The 20,788-nt window shown below is 46.8% G+C and overlaps 1 protein-coding gene across 7 annotated transcripts in view; it reads right to left on the bottom strand.

Moving 5' to 3' along the window:
- Positions 1 to 5,364: 5,364 nt before the first annotated feature.
- The window catches only part of DPP8 (dipeptidyl peptidase 8), a 32,540-nt gene continuing 17,116 nt past the window's right edge, over positions 5,365 to 20,788 (bottom strand). For 6 of the 7 annotated variants that reach the window (XM_052807687.1, XM_052807688.1, XM_052807690.1 and 3 more), the window contains 9 exons: positions 20,477 to 20,556; positions 18,290 to 18,442; positions 17,509 to 17,644; positions 16,567 to 16,712; positions 15,559 to 15,705; positions 14,623 to 14,775; positions 12,454 to 12,596; positions 11,614 to 11,725; positions 5,365 to 9,862 (listed from right to left, as the gene is read on the bottom strand). In XM_052807687.1, the coding sequence (XP_052663647.1) occupies positions 9,740 to 9,862; positions 11,614 to 11,725; positions 12,454 to 12,596; positions 14,623 to 14,775; positions 15,559 to 15,705; positions 16,567 to 16,712; positions 17,509 to 17,644; positions 18,290 to 18,442; positions 20,477 to 20,556 (1,193 nt within the window). In that variant the 3' untranslated portion in view covers positions 5,365 to 9,739. The remainder of the gene's footprint in view (positions 9,863 to 11,613; positions 11,726 to 12,453; positions 12,597 to 14,622; positions 14,776 to 15,558; positions 15,706 to 16,566; positions 16,713 to 17,508; positions 17,645 to 18,289; positions 18,443 to 20,476; positions 20,557 to 20,788) is intronic. The other variant, XR_008238227.1, reaches the window with a different exon arrangement.

The raw sequence follows: 20,788 nt of genomic DNA, 5'->3' as shown, positions 1-20,788 counted from the left end.
GCCCGTCCTGCTGCAGGCACACAGCACTGAGCCGATGTGCAGCATTGCTATCCCGCCTTTCCGAAAGCATCCCTGAAAAAAATACCTTTGCTTGAAGAAATGCAACCCTTTGAGAAAGCCACCTCCAAATACGAGAAACCTTGGGAAGATGAGAAATACCAGAAATTCTGTGAGTGCCAGGAGTAGTGTTGAGCAGGGAGGAAGCACCGGGAAGATGGTGCTGGGGTTGGGATCTTACCTGGCAGCTCCATGCCATCCTTCCCAGGAGGCTGACCCAGTGCTGCTGCAGCAAGATGGGACCTGAGCCCGGCACCTCCTGGGATGGAGCTACCCCGCAGCAGAAGACACTGAGTCTGCACATGGGAGTTCAACTGTAACCTGGGTCAAGTTGTATGAAAACGTGTCTATTTAGACAAAATTTTGCCTGGAAGACAACCTGGAAAGGCTTCCAGAGGTTCAAACTGCTCCATTTCCGCAAGTTTGACTTTCCATTTAAAGCAAGCTTTAAGTTCCAATTAAAATGCTGTCAAACACCACTGTAAAAGGCTTAATTCAAAGCACAACATCTCAGCTTTTCCTCTGACCAGGATTTCACCTGCCAGAGCAGTCCTTTGCTGTTTGCTTTTAAGAGAGGAAATCCTGAAATTGAGAATTCCCTTGGAAATGCACAGCCCGGCTGGGGCCAGCTTGGCAGTGCTGCATGGGGAGTGAGTGGGGAAAGCTCACAGAGTGAACATGCGACAGCTTGCACCTGTCCTGGGGAGCTCGAGTTAAACGGCACCGGCTCTTCATAGGTCTGTTGGTGGGAGGAACCTGGAGGATGCTCATCTTGAGAAAAGACTTGACGCCGCGGAGCAAAACACAGCCCTTTAATCTCAGCTACCATTTGCAGTTTCATTATTAGGTGAAGGTGAAGAGAGAGTTTATTTTGCCCAGGCCATAAGTTCTTTCAGGAAAAATTTTCCCCTTACCCTGATGACAAACATTAAAAATAAACCACAACTTCAGCTCTGAAAGGACTTCGCTAAATCTTCACTCCTTTCTCTCAGGTCTCAGAAACCTCCACATGTGCAAGTACTAAGGATTGGAAACTGTGAACCTCGTGTAGGAACAGGGCTTGGGCTGGACCATGCAGGGCGTGTGATGCTGAAAGCAGTCACCCAGGGGGAGCAGCTTTTCCAGAGCAAATATCTTAACATCACGAACCCCAAACCAGGACTCTTTGTGCTCTTATGCAGGAGAATTCAACTTGTGCCAGCCAGAGCGAGAGTGAAGGTGCCTTCTTGGATCACCATTTTTGAGCATCGCTTCATGGACCAGACACGACAGCAGCACATATGGAGCCACTGGTACAGGATTTCAGGGTTGCTGCTGAGCTGTAGCCACGCAAAGCTCAAGAGCAGCGTGGGGAAAGCCTTGCTGTGCCCAAGGCCGGCATAGTGCAGAGCAGAGGCGAGCGCTTTCCCCGACACCCAGGGTATTTTCTAGCTCCCTCCAGCAGCAAGCAACAGAAAGCACACATGCCCACCAGCTCGCTGAATTGCAAATAAAACCCCCTTTTAAAACGTGGTGGAAAACATGTTTTGTTGCCGCCTGAAAAGGCTGTGAAGTGCTCCAGCTCCAGAGTCTCCATGGGAACTGTGTGCTTGTTCATCTCAAACAGGCAAGCGAGTGGCTTCGTGAGGTGCCACGGCTGACACCTCACCAGGGATGGGGAGCAACCGGCCCCGAAAAGCCCAACGGGGTGGCAGGGGCTCACAGCTGAAGGGCGACTTGTGATGCCACGGCCATTTGCTCCTGCGGTTCCTTGCCCAGCGGCCAAGGTGAGGCTGGGACCAGGTCTGAGCAGGGGCCCTGCCACTGCCCTGCCTGCAGCTGCCATCACTGCTGGTGAATAGAGGTGCACAGGGAAGGGCAGGATCCTGCACCCCGACAGCATCGCCAGGCACTGACCCAGCCAGGGTGATGGGAACCAGATTTCCCTCTTCTAAGAAATAGGAAAAAAATTTAAAAGATCACTAGAATTTCAGAGGAAAGGAAATGAAGTGAGGAAAGGGCTCTGCTGGCATCCTTGAGCCCATTGTTCACAGCAGGGCCATTGCTGCTGTAGCCAGAGTGCAAGCATACGCCAGGACAAACCCTTCCCTGCTACACCCCCTGCACAGACGCACAGGCCCTCCCTGGCACTTTGGAGCATTTTGGGTGCCATGGGCAAGTCAAGTGGCCTGAAAACAATGCCAGTTAAAGCTAGGATGGGTCTTTCTACCTGGAGCGTGGGGACATGTCCCCATCAATATGCCAGCGTGACATCGTTGTCATGCGTGCGCTGCAGGCACGTGAAGCGGGTACAAGCACCCATCATGCCTGGCCAGACACCACTGCCCCACACCAGCCTCATGGCAGGTCCCAAAACAAAGCATGTGGGCAGCGGTGGGGCACCGACATTATTTACATCTGTATTTAGGGGGACAAAGGCAGGACAAGCAGAACTCAGCCAGAAAAGTCTGGAATTTAATTTAAAACCTCCTGGGCTGGTACATCCAAAGGGATTTTTGCTCTTTTCCCACTGAACTCCTTTTGCAAACACCAAAGAGATCCCAGCAATGCTGAACGTCTTCCTGTAGGCCTGAAAACACTGTGGGGAGGGCACTCAGATGGCTCCCTTGGTGTGGGATGGGACATGACGGTGGCTTTCATGTCCGTTCTGTCCCCCCCACCCCGCAAAATTAATTAGAATGGCACTAAGCCACACACCTTCCCCAAAGATCATGGCTGCCTTTTGGTCTAACCAGGACCTTTCCTGTGTTTTAAAAATCAAAGCATGAGGATTTTAATGGGTGTTTGTTCCCATGCAAGGGGCAGCTACAGAGACAGGGAGCTGCAGAGCTCAGTAGGGGCCGTTCAATGCACCTGCTGAAATACCCTGAGAGTGGTCAAGCTCACCCAGGCCCTGGCATCGGGTTTCTCGCAGGAATTTAGTCTTTTATGTAAAGCTGGAGTCTGAGCACCATCTCTTAGCTCATCAGAAGAAAACAATCACCTTCTGTTTCGGTACCGTGTGTTGCAAGGGAGGCTGGGTGCTGCAGCTCGTGTTTCTTTTGATTGGAGCGTTTCGGACTCCGGGAACACTGTTTCACATCCCTCGTGTGCCTGGAGAGAAGTGATGGGGAGGGCAAGAAGGGCTGGGTCCCTGCAGCAGCTCTGCTGAGCACAGGGCTGAGCCGCTCCAAATGCCTCTCTCAGCAACGTACCCAAACCCAGAGCTCGCTGGGGCTGGTGGCAACGGGTCACATGCAGCTCTGCCCAAATACTGGGGGTGGGTTGGGCAGGGAAATATTGCTGAGAAACCATTAAAAAGCAAATTGCATTTTCTGGGGAGACTGATGGGATTTATTACTGCCCTTCAGCTTGCCAGGATGGGAACAGGAGACAACCACCGCATTAAGGCAAGCAAAGCCACGGTGGCCAGGATCAGCTCGTCCCTCCCAGCTGGGTCCCCTCTCCCCCAGCTCCTTCCTCTGCTGGATCCCTCCGTGCAGATCCAGCACTGCCCTTGCAGAGCATCCAACATGGCGCTCGGCCTCCCGCACTTGGCAGAATCATAATTGGAAAATAATTGCCACCCAAATGAGGGTACTCAGCCGTAGCAGGTGGCTTTGGGTGCCTCACCTTATGCAAAGCCCGCACTGGTCTCCAGAGCTTGAGAAACGGGCAGCTGCATTAAGGCAGAGAGCAAGACAGCCTAATGGCTCACGGAATTGATTTCCTCCTCTTCTGTGAACATGAGTTGATAAATGGTTACTTAGAAGACGACAACTTGTTCTCCAAAGTCATTTAGAATTAGAGGGATGGCACAAAACTCGCTTGTCAGCGTGATGCGGGAAGGTGGCAAGCTGCTAAGTCGTCAAGCCCAACCTGAGGAACGTGCCCTTGCCAGCAGCGCCCGCACAGGAGCAGGAGCTGGAGCCATCCCCGTCGTGGGAGAGCTGCTTGCTCCTGAAGCTGCTCCCGGTCAGCACAGCCCGCAGGATAGACCACGCAGCTTCAGTCTTGTCCCATCTCCAGCCCAGCCCAAGAGGGCTGTGCCAGCGTGAGCCAGGCTGCTCTCCACTCTTGCAGAGCAGGAACATTTTATAAACCAGCAGGACAGCACAGACGGAAAATGAGTTTGCGATATTAACATTTCCAGGATTAAGACCTGCCGGTGTTTCTAACTAGCACGAAGAACTGCCAGAGTTTATATTAAAAGATACTGCTGAAAGCTCACCTTGACTCCTCTGTCTCCAATGACCATGGAAGGGGAGGCTGCAGGGCCATTGTAGGTCTCCCTACTTATCCCACCCCACACGGCAGGACATCGTGAGGCCTTAGGGCACCTGGAAGAGGACAGAAAGGCTTTGCCATAATAAAATCCCCCAGACACAACAGTGTGTGGAGAAACCTCTCTCCCGGCTCCCTGGTGATGAAGACGCAGCTACACATTTAGCTCAAAGGCACCAGCAGGTCCCACCACCAGCTACAACCCAAAAGCCCAGGGCCAATTGCTGGTGTGACACTCGTGTCCCGGCTTGCATTTCACAAGGGCTGCTGAAGGCTCCTGGGGAAGCTTTGCTGTGTTACAGTAGGGCCTACACAAACCCCAGAGGGAGACACAATGCAGCATATCAACACATGGTTGGTTACCAGCACATTTCTGTGAAATTTCACATTTTTGATGAAACCCACCAAAACAGGGGGTGCTTCCCCGTGGGTGAAAAGTCAGGAATGAATGAGTAAAAATGTGAATCATGACTGCCCTGAGCCCCCCACCAGCCCTTCTGGGGTAGCACTAAGTGGAACTGGGATACCTGCAAAGCCCAAACTGCTCACAAAGACACAGGAGACACCAAGCATGAGGCAACTGTATGAAGAGACACCTCTTCTCTTGGCAGAGCCCATCCGCTACACACAGGTCCCTCGGTCCTTCTGCCTTAGCGCCTGGGCCACCTCCTCCCCCGTGGTGCTTGGCCCATCTTGGCCAGTGAAGCTGCAGATGTGCCGTACCTGGTGCGACAGCTCCGGCTGGTGGCTGCCGAGGGCCGCTAACAGCATTTACACGGAAACGTTGAAGAGGGGGAACGTAGTTATGCCAAGCAAATAGCCTGATCTTCCCGTTTGTATCGATCTACCTAACCACAAGGGACAGGAAAAATCACAGATGCTTTTGCTAAACACCCAACACGTACATAAAACGCACGCGCACATTTTTCATCATTGCTGCTTTCCACAGCGCTGTGAGGGAAGAGATTTAATTACACACAAACTCTACTAAATCAAGAAGAGAGACAGTTGAAAATAGGGTGGAAAAAAACCCATTTAATTCAATTTATTTAGCAGCATCTTTATTGCAACAAAGGTTTTGTAATAAAACGCAGCAAAACTAATGTCTCCACTTTACATGATTAAAAGCCATGTAGCTAGAAAGGTGGGGGAGGGAGGGAGACCAATAAACCCACTGAAGTGAAACATGCAATTTTGTTAACGCAAACAGCAGGCACTTCATGTTCTAAAATTAAACACCTGAACTTCTACTGTGCAGAACATCCAAGTAAAAACCGCACGAAGATGTCTCTTCCCCTTCCAAAGGAGTGGCCCAGAGAACCGTAAGGGGCGCACAAAAAGTCTTTACAGGGTTCTGGTACTCAAGTAAACAGGCAATTCAAGGCAGTGTCCTAATCTGGCTGATTATGTCATTTATTTATACTCTATTATTGCCTCGTCAAAAGTTAAGCGTCACACCAGCAGCAAAACAGCCTGCCTTACACACAGACACACACAGCAGAAACACAACCCACTCTTCCTGGTAGGGACTAAGGGTTGGGAACCCCGGGCTCAGAGTTTGTGAGTTCTCTGTAATTCACCACACAGGCTCTGATGTACGGTGCTCCAGGGTTAAAGCATTACTACACCATCCCACGCAGAAAGTATTTCCATAGCCTATTCCCAAATGGCACTAGTAAGTAGGGAATGCATTTTCCATTATAATATAATAGTTGGTTTTCAAAGCTTTACTTGGTGCTTTGAACTCATTATTTCATTAACAAACAAGTTAACTGAGTTTATAAAAATCAAGCAGTTCTGGGTAGATACTAATACTACTTTGTTCTGAATAAAAGGAGATAACTGAAAACAAAGGGGTGGGGTAGGGTGTGCAACACCAATGTGAAGAGTGAAACCCAACAGCTTTGCACATTGCACACTCCAGAGAAATTACTGGAAGCTGCCTTAAAACGGGGAGAAAGAACATGCTTTCACCAGAAACAACCACAACAAGCAAAAAGAAACTGCTGGCATCAACACTCAACAACTTCAGTGTCTCATCGCTCAGATCCCCATATTTCACATATATTTTTAAAAATATATGAAATTAAAACATTCATCTCAAAGACACCTGTGCAAGTCATTTCCACCATGCAATGAAGGCTCAATCCTGCTCCTGCTCAGAGCAGGTGTCCTGCTGGGCACAGAGGAGACCTCTGCTGAAGGCAGAAGATCCTCCAAAGGGACATACTAAGGTCTGGTTTGGGAGTCACAGGGGTGGTTCCTCCTCAAATGTTTTTGCTCCACAACCTCCCTAGCATATGCTCCCATCAGATCTCACTAATTCTACTTAAAACTCACATTAAACAAGACAATTTTTTAACACACAGGAAGTGACAAAGTATAATCCCAAATCGCAGACAGGCTGGAAACCTCTTCTTGAGTGGCAATACCATCTCCAGGACTATAAGGTACAACCTCATCCTGGAGCAGCCAACTCCAGCAGCGCAGAGCAGGGCAAAGCCACCACTCTCCATGCCAGCTCTGGTCCAGTGCTGGACCAACACTTCGCCACACAAGGTGCAGGACTACTGCTCCCCCCAAAAAACCTGATGCAACGGTCTTCAGCACTAACACCTTCCTACCTCTGCAGTCTCAATAGCAATGGGCTTTGCCCTTCTTCCCTTGTCACTGGGAATTTAGTCCTTGACTGGGTAGGGCTGGATCAGACCTCATATAAGGCATCTCTCACACCTTCACCTACAAGCAGGCATCTTTTGCAAGAACTACAAAACTCTGATGGTAAATCCTCCCAGCATTTCCACAGGATAAGAGAGCATGGGGGTCTTAAAGTGCTTAACTACTGCAAAAATAAAAAAAAAATGTAGGAAAGAAATACATAATTTACATTGCAAAATAGAGTACTTACAGTACGTTGTACTTTAATAGCTTTTCGATATACGTGTTTAAAACAATGGAAGGATGCATTATTAAAAAGTTTTGTCAGCACTTACAAATCACATCCTGTGCTAAATCAAAACCTAGCCTGGTTTACTTGCATAACATGTAGTTCTTCAGTTCCCAAAAAAGCACTGTTTGATGAAGGCCATTTTTGTTCTGTTTTTTAAACAAAAGGATCGATTTCATCTTAAAAATCATAGACATTTACATTCAAGGGTAATCACCTCTAGAAAAAGAACAAAAACACCCCCCAAAACAAGTTAATTTAATATTGAACAAAATATAAACAACCTTGGAAAAGGTGGTACTATCCACGTGTAATTTTATACATATATGTATATATGAACAGATATAGATATATGTATATATAATACAGCATAAACACGTAAGGAACACAATGGAATTCCATAGTAACAGCTTATACTTGCCTCTACTAACTGCCATGTTGTTCTAGTTCAAATGCATCAGCACACTTATCCGTCTCTCAATACTGCCTATAGCACACTCCACAGGGATACTGCGTTCACTTCAGTCACAACAATTAATTACTAAGAGAAGACATAGGAGCTGGGCTCCTTCCCTGCCATACCCGTCCCAAAATAAAACTGTAAGCCTGTTATTGACCTGCTAATGGTATCTGAACTGATCCACTTATAATCACTGTGATCTGAAAACCAGAAAACAGCCTAAACCAAACATCCCCACTTCAGAGGAGATTTGCATTTACTGCATGCCTGTTTGCTTTGGCTATCTTTTGTGTAACCCAAAAACCAGATCCTGTTCTCACCCTCACATTTTACAACCGTGTAACTGCACCAGCTCCGATAGCTCTGGTGCATATCACCAGCAGCCTAACTGAAAACCAATGCAGTTTGATACAATACAGCCAGATGGTGTTATATTGTGGCGTTTCAGGATCAAGCTGAACAGTACAAAAGCAAGGAAAATACAGGGTTACAACATGTGGAGTACTAAGAGCGTAAACACTGAGAGTGATTCCAGATTTTTAGAAGATGAAAAGAAAATCATGTCCTGCTGCTCCCTAGCACCAAAACAGAAAGAAAAGGAAGTTCTTAGGTTTCTAAGAAAACCATTAAAACTTATAGGAGTCTCAGAGGCAAGCCCCAAGGGGAGAATTTCCTGGATTAAAGAGAATCATTTTGCTATGGATTTCTATCCTAAATGACCTGTTGCAAGTTAAAAGTGACTTCACACACTTACGATGCTTTTTAGCCAAGCCTGCTGCTTAGTTCAAACCTCACTAGCAAAAACACAACTGGGATCGCATCCCCTTTAGGCTTAGCGGGGTTACCTTAAGCTATACAGAAGGGGGCTTCTCAAATACAGCATCATAATCATGCTACACAGCAGTGCTAGAAAGGACGCAGGAATGGAGGACTGAACAGAGTACGAGCCTGGGAAATAGTCCCTCAAATAAAGCAGGAAATTCAATGAAACAGTTCATATTGCCTCACATATAGTGTTTGTAAGGTCTCTCCTCACCAAGTCCTCTGTAGACCTTTGAATTAAAGTACTGAATTTTAAAATCTTAACAGGATGCATATACCTATATCATGCTGATGTGACTGTAAGAAAACAGTATTGCAAAACCAGCTCAAGAATGAACATCAGGGTAAAATGTCAATGAGAAATGGGCTGCTCTTCTAAGCTTGTTTTAAAATTTACAGAGTTTCAGCTCTTTGACTTAAGTTAGTTTGCATCTCAGAATAAAAGATTGTTATGCCCATATCACAGCAAAATATCATTCTGCTTCCCCACCGAAATCAAATACAATCAGGATAGGATCTCAAGCTGCTGACAGGAAAAAAAAAAAAGTATGATTATGCTGGGGAGAGAAGAAATCATTGAAAAGAACCTGGTATCAACTGAACTGAATCCAAAATTTAAATTCTTTAGGAGGCAGCTTAAAAGTCTTTCTTCTTAAAAAACAATTAACATATAGACAGGTGATGTGGCTAACTTGTGACCAGCTTCTAAGGAGTGAGACACATCCCTTTCATGAAGCATAAAAGCTGTATGATAGCATTGAAAATGTAATACAAGTTGTAACCACTTGGGTAAACTCTTGCTGCATAGTGAGTAAACTACCCAGTATTATGTAATAAGATACCAAGGAACATACTGTAAAAATACATCAGTTATGTCATAATGCTTTTAAAAAGTGAAGATCTGGTGCTGTAGAAGTACGTTATTTTCAGTTTCAGCTCCTCCCCCAAGAGAACACCCATGGTACTGCATTATACCACAGACATTTGATTTTATTTACATCTTAAGCTTTAAAGTTTTTAGGTCACCGTACTTTAATTTCCTGTATGGCACCAAATTTTAAAAAGTGTCTCCGTGTGTGTGTGTGTACATGTGGCAGGCACCAAAATGCAATTGTTCCATTCTATTTTCTCTAGTTTCCTACATCTCATTCGGTAAAGCAGCCAGTGGAGCAGAGTTCTGTAGAGGTCAGTCACATTGCCTTCAGAGCAGCAATATGAGAGCCCAGATTCTCTTGCAGGTAATACAGTAGATGGAGTTCATAGTGCTCTCCCGACTCAGGTACCCTTATACTGTGTCTCTCCTGAGGGTAGATCTAAAATATAAAATAAAGTCGTAAGTATCCACAAAAGTTGCAGGCACCAACATTTAAACCGCTCCCCAGAGCCACATTCAAAATCTTCATGGAATCTCCCTGCATTAACTCTGCACCTGAGCTAATACACCCCATCCTCCTCCATTGCTTGAACCCAGAGACAACCCACTGCACCCTCTAATCCAGCTAGTGCTGTGCTGGAGGTGATCAGCCTGGCTGCACAGAGGCAGATCCTGTCCAGAGCCATCACGTAAATCAGCATGCTCCCAGTTCTGCAGCATGGCATGGGATACCTGGGCTACATCTGCACAGAACCAGCAGGGTTTAATTAAATGCATAACCCTGTTCCACACTGCACAAAAACTGCTGTACTGCCTCCAAACTGCAGATCTCCTTGGGAGCAGCCTTAACTGCTCTTAACTGAGCATTTGCCTGATTTTTTTTTTTTGTTTACTCATAAAATCTTCCTTTTAAAAAAAAAGTTAGGCTCAAATATGTATTGGTTTTGTGTGGCAAGGTTTTGGTAGCGGGGGGGGTTACAGGGGTGGCTTCTGTAAGAAGCTGCTGGAAGCTGCCCCTGTGTTCGAGAGAGCCCATACCAGCCGGCTCTAAGACGGACCCGCCGCCGGCCAAGGCCGAGCCAATCAGTGATAGTGGTAACGCCTCTGTGATAACATTTTTAAGAAGGAAAAAAAGTTGGGATGGCGGTATTCGGCAGCCGGAGAGAGGAGTGAGAACATGTAAGAGAAACAACCCTGCGGACACCAAGGTCAGTGAAGGAGGGGGAGGAGATGCTCCAGGCGCCGGAGCAGAGATTCCCCTGCAGCCCGTGGTGAAGACCATGGTGAGGCAGGCTGTCCCCCTGCAGTCCATGGAGGTCCATGGTGGAGCAGATATCCACCTGCAGCCCGTGGAGGACCCCACGCCGGAGCAGGTGGGTTCCCGAAGGAGGCTGTGACCCCGTGGGAACCCCGCGCTGGAGCAGGCTCCTGGCAGGACCTGCGGATCTGTGGAGAGAGGAGCCCACGGAGCAGGTTTTCTGGCAGGACTTGTGACCCCGTGGGGGGCCCACGCTGGAGCAGTCTGTGCCTGAAGGACTGCACACTGTGGAAAGGACCCATGCTGGAGCAGTTCGTGAAGAACTGCAGCCCGTGGGAAGGACCCACGTTGGAGAATTTCGTGGAGGACTGTCTCCCGTGGGTGGGACCCCACGCTGGAGCTGGGGAAGAGTGTGATGAGTCCTCCCCCTGAGGAGGATGAAGCGGCACAAAATAACGTGTGATGAACTGACCGTAAACCCCATCCCCGTCCCCCTGTGCCACTGGGGGGGTTGGTAGAGAATCCGGGAGTGAAGTTGTGCCCGGGAAGAAGGGAGGGGTGGAGGGAAGGTGTTCTGAGATTTGGTTTTATTTCTCATTACCCTACTCCGGTTGATTTGTAATAAATCAAGTTAATTTTCCCCAAGCTGAGTCTGTTTTGCCCGTGACGGTAATTGGTGAGTGATCTCTCCTATCCTTATCTCGACCCACAAGCTCTTTGTTATATTTTCTCTCCCCTGTCCAGCTGAGAAGGAGGGGGAGTGATAGAATGGCTCTGGTGGGCACCTGGCGTCCAGCCAGGGTTAACCCATCACAAAATACTACAGTTTTACCCTAGAATTCCAAGTGGCCCAGCACAGCCATGTTACAAGTTCCAATTTTGGACTACTCAAAGACAGACACATTACCTTTACATCCTGGTTCTGGCCTTACCTGTAAGTCATACGGTTTCCCAGCTCTCACTAAAAAGCTGAGCAAAATACTAGTGTGTGCAAAGTGAACATTCTCATCCAAGAATCCATGTAGCAGCAGCAAACGGTTTGGTCTGAGAAAAGGAAAAGACAAACATTTCTAGACAGCATCCCAGAACCTGCCAGTCATTTCACAGTCCACACACATACGTTCAAAAACACTCAATAGAAAAAAATATTTGCATTGAAGACAGTGATTTCACTATTGTAAATTGTTCTGGATGGATGTGTCTCAAACCTATTCTTTGTTCCTCTAAAAGTTCTTCCTGCATCTGCACATCATGGTCAGGCCTTTTATCTGTGTATCTTTGTTATTCTCAGAAGCATTTCCTAGCTTGGACAATACAACAGCTTAACACTTGCTCAGAATCACTGCCCATTTTCAGCTCTTTGGCAAGAAAGCCCATGGTCTCAGGCTGCTCCATAGACAACTGTGTGCTGATGCAGCCTTAGGATATGCAGAAAGCATCCTGGTCAACTAATTTTTGCCTAGCTTAATGTGGCTCTAAAGTGCTAATCGTAATGGAAGACATGTTTGTCATTTCTTTAGACATAAAAGGTAGTCTTTAATTACAGCCAGTATAAAAGGGATTACATGCAATGGCCTGTAATTATGCAAATGTTCATTCAAGTATTAAGTTTATTAGTGTTGGGTTTTGGTCTTCTTTATAAATTATTATTTAATACTAGCATTTGCGATTCCAGAATTCAATTGCCAAGAACAGGGAGATAAAAACGTGTCCATGGGGCTTGAACTTTCATGGTAGGAAAAGTAGAAGATAAGAGCCAGAACCAAACTTACTCAGAAGGAAACTTCTCAGCTTGCATGGCCACTGAACCTAGGTAATACCCCTGCTCATTGTGATCCGGGTGGCCCATGTAGCGCTCTGTGTAACCAGTGTCATAGAAAATCCACAGCGTGACAGGTGCTCCAGCAATGGCAACCTGCAAATTCAACAGGGCTCTCAGCATCAGGAGGGGAATGACAACACCTGCCCCCCTGATCTGGGGACATCCCTCCCTCCCACAGCAACTATAATTGCCCAAAACACACTGCTAAGTTTACGATCCACAGCCTGCAGTGGAAAAAGAAAAGCAATCCTCACTCTCCCTCCCACAGTTCATACATATCAGCACAGTTCAGCTACGACCTACATGTGCTGAAAACAAGGCAGCTGCTGAAAACTAGGAAGGTCCTACAGACAAATCAGAAGCAACACTAAACATATCACCTGCAAGGCCTGCTGGGGGAAGTGGATTTTGTCCCAAATGCAGAGTACTCTGCTTCCGGGTTGCAAAATCTTTGTTCATTTGAATGTCTAACAGAAACTGGAATCAATAGCTCCCTAAGACTCAGCACGGTACCTTGCATAGCTACCAGCTTGCAGAGAGGCTTGTGAAGAAAAGACCAATGAGGAAAAAAAACCAAAACAAACCCACCAAAACCCCCTTTGCAATGCTAAGTAGTGTTTAGACTAAGTCAAGGATTTTTCAGCTTCTCATGCACAGCCAGGACACATGACCCAAATTGGCCAGAGGGGTATTCCATACCATGTGACATCATGCCCAGTATATAAACTGGGGGGAGTGGGGCTGGGGGGAATCACCAGTTGGCAGGTGGTAAGCAATTGCATTGTGCATCACTTGTATATTCCAATCCTTTTGTTGTTATTATTATTGTCATTTTATTATTATTATTATCATTATTAGTTTCTTCCTTTCTGTTCTATTAAACTGTTCTTATCTCAACCCACGAGTTTTACTTTTTTTTCCTGATTCTCTCCCCCATCCCACTTGGTGCAGGTGGAGTGAGCGAGTGGCTGCATGGTTCTTAGTTGCTGGCTGGGGTTAAACCACAACAGGTACCTTCAGCATAGGTGACCTGAGATTGGTATAGCTACACCAGCACAGTTAAGTTATTGCACGCTCAACAGTGGAACAGTTTAAAACTCTGACAGTTCCAGAGAGGGAATATCCTTCTGTGCTCAACTGAATGGGCTGAACAGTTTTTCCTCCTCATCCCAGCTCACCACAACAGACTCTCAGATATTCCAGTAAAACTGGCCTACCTAAACAGCCCCACACTCCTCTTACATGCCAGGCTTCTTGGATGACAAGCGTGTTCTGCCCAAAAGCACCCTGCTTGCTTAATGCAGGAAGCCTCATGGACAACACCACACCTTCACATCAGATCGAGATTATGTCTGGCTCATTTGGAGCTGCGGGAAGCAAGCACGATGACGGTGCAGTCACACCATGCTCTTTGGGGTGGTTACACTCAAATAAGACCACCACACTCTCCTGGGGAGAAAAGCTGCAAATTTGCATGGAGAGGTAAGAAAGAGCAGCACTTAATTGCACAAATGCCATTTTCCAATTCGAGGCATCTCTGTTAGTATTAACTCTTTGGGCTGTACTGGTATCACTGTCTCTGAAAAGCTGAATCCCATAGCTGTACCAGTACAGACTCAATGTGAATACCAGTCCCAGATACCTCTCAGAGCCTAACAGAGACAATAGGCTTACAGAGGAAAAGCATGTCATCCCCATGCTTCATACTGAAACACAAGTGGAGAGAACTGAGGAGACAACCCAAGGTCACACAACAACTTGTAACTGTTCTTGCAATATCCACTGATTGCTGGTTTTAAGAGGTACTGTGGCTTGTTAGCAGGCACTAGCCTTATAGAGTGAACAGATTTTCAGACCTGTTGTCTGTGAAGTATCAAAAAAATAGCCAAAGCCAGGAAGCCTAATTAGAAATACTGCAGAAGAAATGCTTGCTAGAAAAGCAACTTCTCTAAGTCACCCAGACAGAAGAGTCTTGAAGAGAACAGCCAGAGCACTGTGTCCTCACTTGTCTAGAGCAAGCTCAGAAGTCTTCGTGCTGTGAACACCCATGGGAGGTTACATGATTAAGGGAAAAATTCTGTCTGCACCACCAGAATAAGTACTCAATGTATGAACATACCCTGAAAATATCTGACCTCTGCATTAAAGCCATAAGAGAGAGGTAGCCTCCATAGGACCAGCCATGAATGCCAACACGATCCAAATCAATGAAGTCATACTGGGATGCTAAATACTGCAGCCCTTCCACCTGGTCATTAATTTCTATTTGTCCCTGGGAGGGGAGAGAAAAAAGGTAAGTTTTGTTAGTTCCAGACAAAAGTTACATTTTCAGGATTTCCAAAGGTAACCACCTTCAGACCTTCGCTGCTTCTGTTTGTGCAGCACCCAACCACACGCCAGCACACCACTGTGCTAGGCATGTTACAAAAAGATGACCCCTTTCCCCCATAAGACAATAAATACGTGCTAACCCACCTCTTAACTATCCTTTTCTTCATTAGTCTCCTTGCTTGGCGACAAGTAGGATTTTTCAGTGTTTTCACTTTTTGCTGTTACAAAAGCAAAGCTGTGTTCTAGCTCTGTGCATGAAAATGCCATTCCCAATACATGGAGAGCTACACTGTAAAGCCAGCAGAGCCTGGCACAGGCCGTGCCTGCCTGTACACACAGCCAAACATGCTCACCCTCTCCAGTCTGACACAGGAACTGCCCGAAATAGTAACCCACACTGTGAATGAAACTATCCTACTGCATCTGAGCAGCAAAGCATTTCTGCTGGGAGTCAGAGACCACTTATGAACCAACTTGCATTATGCCTGCCAAGCTGGATTTGGTTCACAACCTCAAACCCTGACATTGTATCTTTCCCACACTGAGTGTCTTTCCTCCCTCAAATCCACACTGCTCAACTATGCACAGTTCCCTTCCCAAACCTAGGCAGCATCACACAGGCGATGCTGGGCATCTGAGCCAAATCAGTGCTTCAGCTCAGATAACACTGGGATTCAAACCTGTCTCTGGCTGAAAACAAAGATCCAGACTCAGCTCCACTTACCATTTTGTATTTAAAGGCCCCTTCAAACTTCAGCCCCCGGTGGCAGGACCCCCTGTTGTCAATGACAACAACAACATAGCCTAAAGAGGCCAAAGTGTTCAAACGGAAATACTTGATTCCTTTAAACCGATTGTTCACTAGCTGTACCTGTAATAGAAGAACAGCAATGACACCACCACATATGTAACGGAATCCAGAGGTCACCTCTTAATCCAATTTCAGATTTTATTTATATTTACCTTCCTTTAAATGTTTTGCACATTTTTATAATGTAAAGTTTTCAAGATCCCTACTCCCTGCTGCAGGATTCCCTCTCCCTGCTTGTGGTCTGCTGAAATAAACTCTCTTCCTCCAGTAACAAGCCATTCTGTGTCACAGATATGAAGAGCTGAACTGAGCTCCACTGCAGCACCAATGGGCATGGAGCAAGAGGGGTGGCTGCTGACTGCACAACCCAACCCCGAGCCTGCAGCTCTGCTCTCCACACTCTCTGTTCTTTCCCAGGAGAAAACCTTCCCTTCACCAAGTCTCACTCCAGCTGCCTTGGACCATAGCAGGGCACAGAAGAGTTGGGGGAACCAAAGCAGGGCTAAGAGGCTCACCTTCTGTTCATCAGTGGGAGGATGACTGGGGAGCAAGCTCTTCTAAGCACACACTGGTAATGGTCAGTGCTAACAGAGAGCTCCCTTCACATACACATGGGGGAAGTGGAAACAAAGAACAGGAGCCTCTACAGAGGAGAGGGAGATAGAACAGGGACTATCTGCACTCCCCTTTCTCCCAGTTCCAGCTCTACTGCTCCATACCTGTTCCCAGACAAGCGGCAGTCCCTCGATCCATGACCTGGAAATCATGACTGCTTACAGCACCTTCGGCCAAGCAGCTACTCACCAAACAGGCAAAACACTGTGTGCTGTCCTCAGCATGGAGCAGGAACTGTTTATACAGAAGAGCAGTGGAGTGATCCAGGCTAGCCCACCCCACAACTCACCAACATGCTGCACTCACCTGAGGACCTCCATAGATGAAAAGCACAGTGGGGTACTTCTTTCCAGGTTGCAGATTGTGAGGTTTGTACATCATCCCATAGAGCGTAAACCCCGTGGAGCTCTCAAAGGAGAACACTTCTGGGGGAATGTAATCAGGAAGAGGGCCTGCCACAGGAGGGAACAGAGACTGGTTTAACAGGGAATGGATGAATAACACAGCTCTGCTCCAGCCCTGCCCCATCACCAATCTCACCACAATCCCAATGGAGCTCTCCCACACTTTCCAGGGGATGTGGCTGGGACCAGGCAGAGACTGGGAATGCCCCAGCCCTAGGGGAGCTTTCTCAGGCCTATCGCATTCCCATCCCTGCTCTCCTGTGAACAGTAGTAACTCTTTGACACTGACACAGCCATTACAAGTATCCCATCCCTTCCTAACACCACTTAGGACTCACTGCATTAATACATGGAAAGCATAGGACAGAGTATGCCTTAGGGAAGGAGAGATGAAATGGAACAGAAACAAAATGGAAAAATATAAGCCCAAGAGCTGTCCCAGAAAGACATGAGTAAGAAGCAGCACACAACTATTTAAGGGGTGTATGTCCCTCCCCAGAGGCCCAGAAGCATTATATATGCTCATTAGCAGGCATATAGCACAGAGTAAATGACCGCACTTAAATGCCTCCCCTGATGCTAAAACTGGCTTTCTACAGCTTCTACTGGCTCTGGCAGCAGCACTTAGTAGTTTCCACTCTAAATCCTTCATGGCCAGTTTATACCCATTCATTGCTAAACTGAAAACATCACTGAGGTACGTCCAAGAACAACTCACGTAAGCACGAGTTTCAGAGACAAGTCTAGTCACCCACAACAGCAAATCTCAAGCAAGCATATTCTGGAATATCTTTCATTCTGTGATCCTGGTTGTCCTTTTCTAGTTCCTTATCCATGCCATTACCTGCTGAATCTAAAATGGTAGCCCAGAATTCCTTTGTCCTATGAGCTGCACCATCTTCAGGTCCTGTCAGCCGGTAAAGTGACACACAGTGTGGGTTCTTCTGATTACTGTACTTGCTGATGAACATGTCACAATCCTAGGGAGAACAAACATTATCTTGGAACTCCTTAGTGTGGAGGCACAAGGAAAAGTGATCATTTTTTTCTGCATTTAGATCTTGCAGAAGATCTTTATGGACAAAATTAAACCAGGAAGTCTGGGCTCTTTTGATAACAGCAGATAGACTCTGAGAAGCTACAGTCCTGAGCAAGACCCAGACATTAATGCTCCAAAGCCAAAAATACACCTGCAAAACCAACAGTAGCATAAGGACCTTGTCACACATCCTCTTCTGGGTAAAGCATTCCCAGCTGAACAGCCTACTGCCTCGGATGCCTGGAACCCCACCCAATGCTGCCACAGGCTCATCTCCTCTGGTGATTGCTCTGTAGCCTAGTTCAGGCAAAAAGAGCCAGGCTCAAACAGTTTCAAACAATTCATCCTGGCTTCTTTTGCCTGAGATGAGTTGAAGAGCAACTGAACTGGGAGGTCAAATCTGGTTTCCAGGGTGGGTTTACGCACTCACTGTACAACATATAGAAGTGCACAACACAGTGTAAAATCTACTTTTGTTATATTTAAATACAGCCTTGTCTGCTGATTGATGAAGGACAAGACTGGCAATAAGCCACAGCACACTCAGCCAGCCCTGCTGGTACAGGGCCTCACAGGCAAACAGTACCTGGCTGACACAGCAGGCATGAGAGTAACCACATTCTGTCAGCCGCTTTACTTCTCCAGGATTCTCGTAGTTAACAACATACAAGTGATGCTCTAAGGGTGAGTCTTTTGTGCCTTGAAAGTACACCAGTTTTTTCACTTCATCAACATAGATCTGTCAAAACCAAAATAACACATTCCCTCAATATTGTTTCTTGCCAAAACAATACCCAGTTCTACCGCCTCTAAGTCTCCCCCCCATCCCACATCCATAAAGCTGAGTTATAGCCCAACAATCTGCAAGGAAAAAGCCAAATGACTGTTCTTACTGTCCACAACTCTGTCAGTTACGATTTGCACTTCACACCTTGTTGCTCAGCTCTCTCATGCAGGCCCTTTACTCCTCCCAGTCTCCACTATTGTTTGCTATGCTAAATAGAATCATAGAATGGTTTGGGTTGGAAGGGACCTTTAAAGGTCATCTAGTGCAACCCCCCTGCAATGAGCAAGGATATCTTCAACTAGATCAGGTTGCTCAGAGCCCCATCCAACCTGACCTTGAATGTTTCCAGGGATGGGGCATCTACCACCTCTCTGGACAACCTGTCCCAGTGTTTCACCACCCTCATTGTAAAAAATTTCTTCCTTATATCTAGTCTAAATCTACCCTCTTTTAGTTTAAATCCATTACCCCTTGTCCTATCGCTACAGACCGTGCTAAAAAGTCTGTCCCCACCTTTCTTATAAGCCCCCTTTAAGTACTGAAAGGCTGCAATAAGGTCTCCCCGGAGCCTTCTCTTCTCCAGGCTAAACAATCCCAACTCTCTCAGCCTGTCTTCAAAGGAGAGATGCTCCATCCCTCTGATCATTTTTGTGGCCCTCTTCTGGACCTTCTCCAACAGGTCCATGTCCTTCCTGCACTGAGCACTCCAGAGCTAGATGCAATACTCCAGGTGGGGTCTCACCAGAGCAGAGTAGAGGGGCAGAATCCCCTCCCTCAACCTGCTGGCCATGCTTCTTTTGATGCAGCCCATGGTACAGTTGGCTTTCTGGGCTGCAAGTGCACATTGTTGGCTCATGTCCAGCTTTTCATTCACCAGTACCCCCAAGTCCTTCTCAGCAGGGTGGCTCTGAATCCCTTCATCCCCCAGTCTGTATTGATACCAGGGGTTGCCCTGATCCAGGTGCAGGACCTTGCCCTTGGCCTTGTTGAACCTCATGAAGTTCACATGGGCCCACTTCTCAAGCTTGTCCAGGTCCCTCTGGATGGCATCCTGTCCCTCAGGTAACTCTGTCCCCCATTCTTTGTCATCTCCCCACTCTTCAGACCCTTTCCCAAATCACATATGATATAAACCACCCCAGAAGGAAATCAAGGCAGCAGCTGACTGTAAACCACTGCCATGTTAAATATTCCTCAGTTGTCCCTTCTTTTTGAGCAGACAGCAGAACAGATTCAAATGCAGGTCAACTTGCACACTTCATTCCCTAACCCCATTTCTAATTACCATTTAGGAAGGATTTCAAAGACCTTTATGAAGTCCAAACCAGTCAAACAGTCTCCTTGAACTGCTGTTTGATTCAAATGATCAAAGGATTCATCCAGCTCAGAGATAGATGAGCAGCAGTTTGGGGACCATTCCCTCCCTTCTTGTGCAAGCTCACAGGCTACATGGAACATAAACACTGTGTATTCTGGCTAAAAAGACAGGGCTAGTGGATTTATGCTGATCCCTCTAACGAGTATCTCTTGATTCCAGAACAGCAGTTGCATACCATCGTGACATCTTGCTGCTCGCAGAACATGTGGAATTTCCTCACTGCTGCCTCACTATTTTTGCTCCCTTCTCCTCCTCTTTAAGCCTTGAACTTAGTGGGGAAAACTCCTTGTTGACAAGGATCCACACAGGAACATGCAGGAAAAGAAAGCCAACTAATGTTGCCTGTGTTGCTTTCCCACACTGACAAAATCAGAACCTCTGGTCCAGAATAGCATATCAGAGGTAGAGAAGGATAAAAGCACACTGTAGACCAAAAAAACCCCACATGATACACATGCTCAAGCTCAATACCAGGTGGTGGCAAGGTCCACTCTTCTCAAGGAGCAGAGCCTCACTAATGCAACATGTACTGATTTGTGAGGCCCCAGAGACCATCTCCCTGTGTGCATTGCTTGCAGGATATCCATGCAGCAAGAGCAGAGACTTACATTGGATCCATGTCTGCCAAGCACTTCCCATTCTCCACTGGTAATTGCCATCTCCTCTTTGATGGGGCACTTGAAGTCACCTGCAAATAACCAACACACAAATAGAGATTTTACACTTTTACATCTTACAAAACACATGGTCACAATAATACTTCTTCCTTCCAAGCTTTTTTACTAGACTAAACCCCAGAGCAACCTGCTTTTGCAGAAGACCCATGCCTCTGCCAGCTCCCCAGAAAAATTTTAGGGCTGGTACTATTTAACATTGTGACATTTATGTTAAAAGATTCACAGGATTCAACCTGAGGCCTG

The sequence above is a fragment of the Harpia harpyja genome, chromosome 14 (genome assembly GCF_026419915.1).
Source record: "Harpia harpyja isolate bHarHar1 chromosome 14, bHarHar1 primary haplotype, whole genome shotgun sequence".
Lineage (NCBI taxonomy): Eukaryota > Metazoa > Chordata > Aves > Accipitriformes > Accipitridae > Harpia > Harpia harpyja.
The sequence above is the reverse complement of the archived record's forward strand: the minus strand, read 5'-3'. Positions and strand labels throughout refer to the sequence as shown.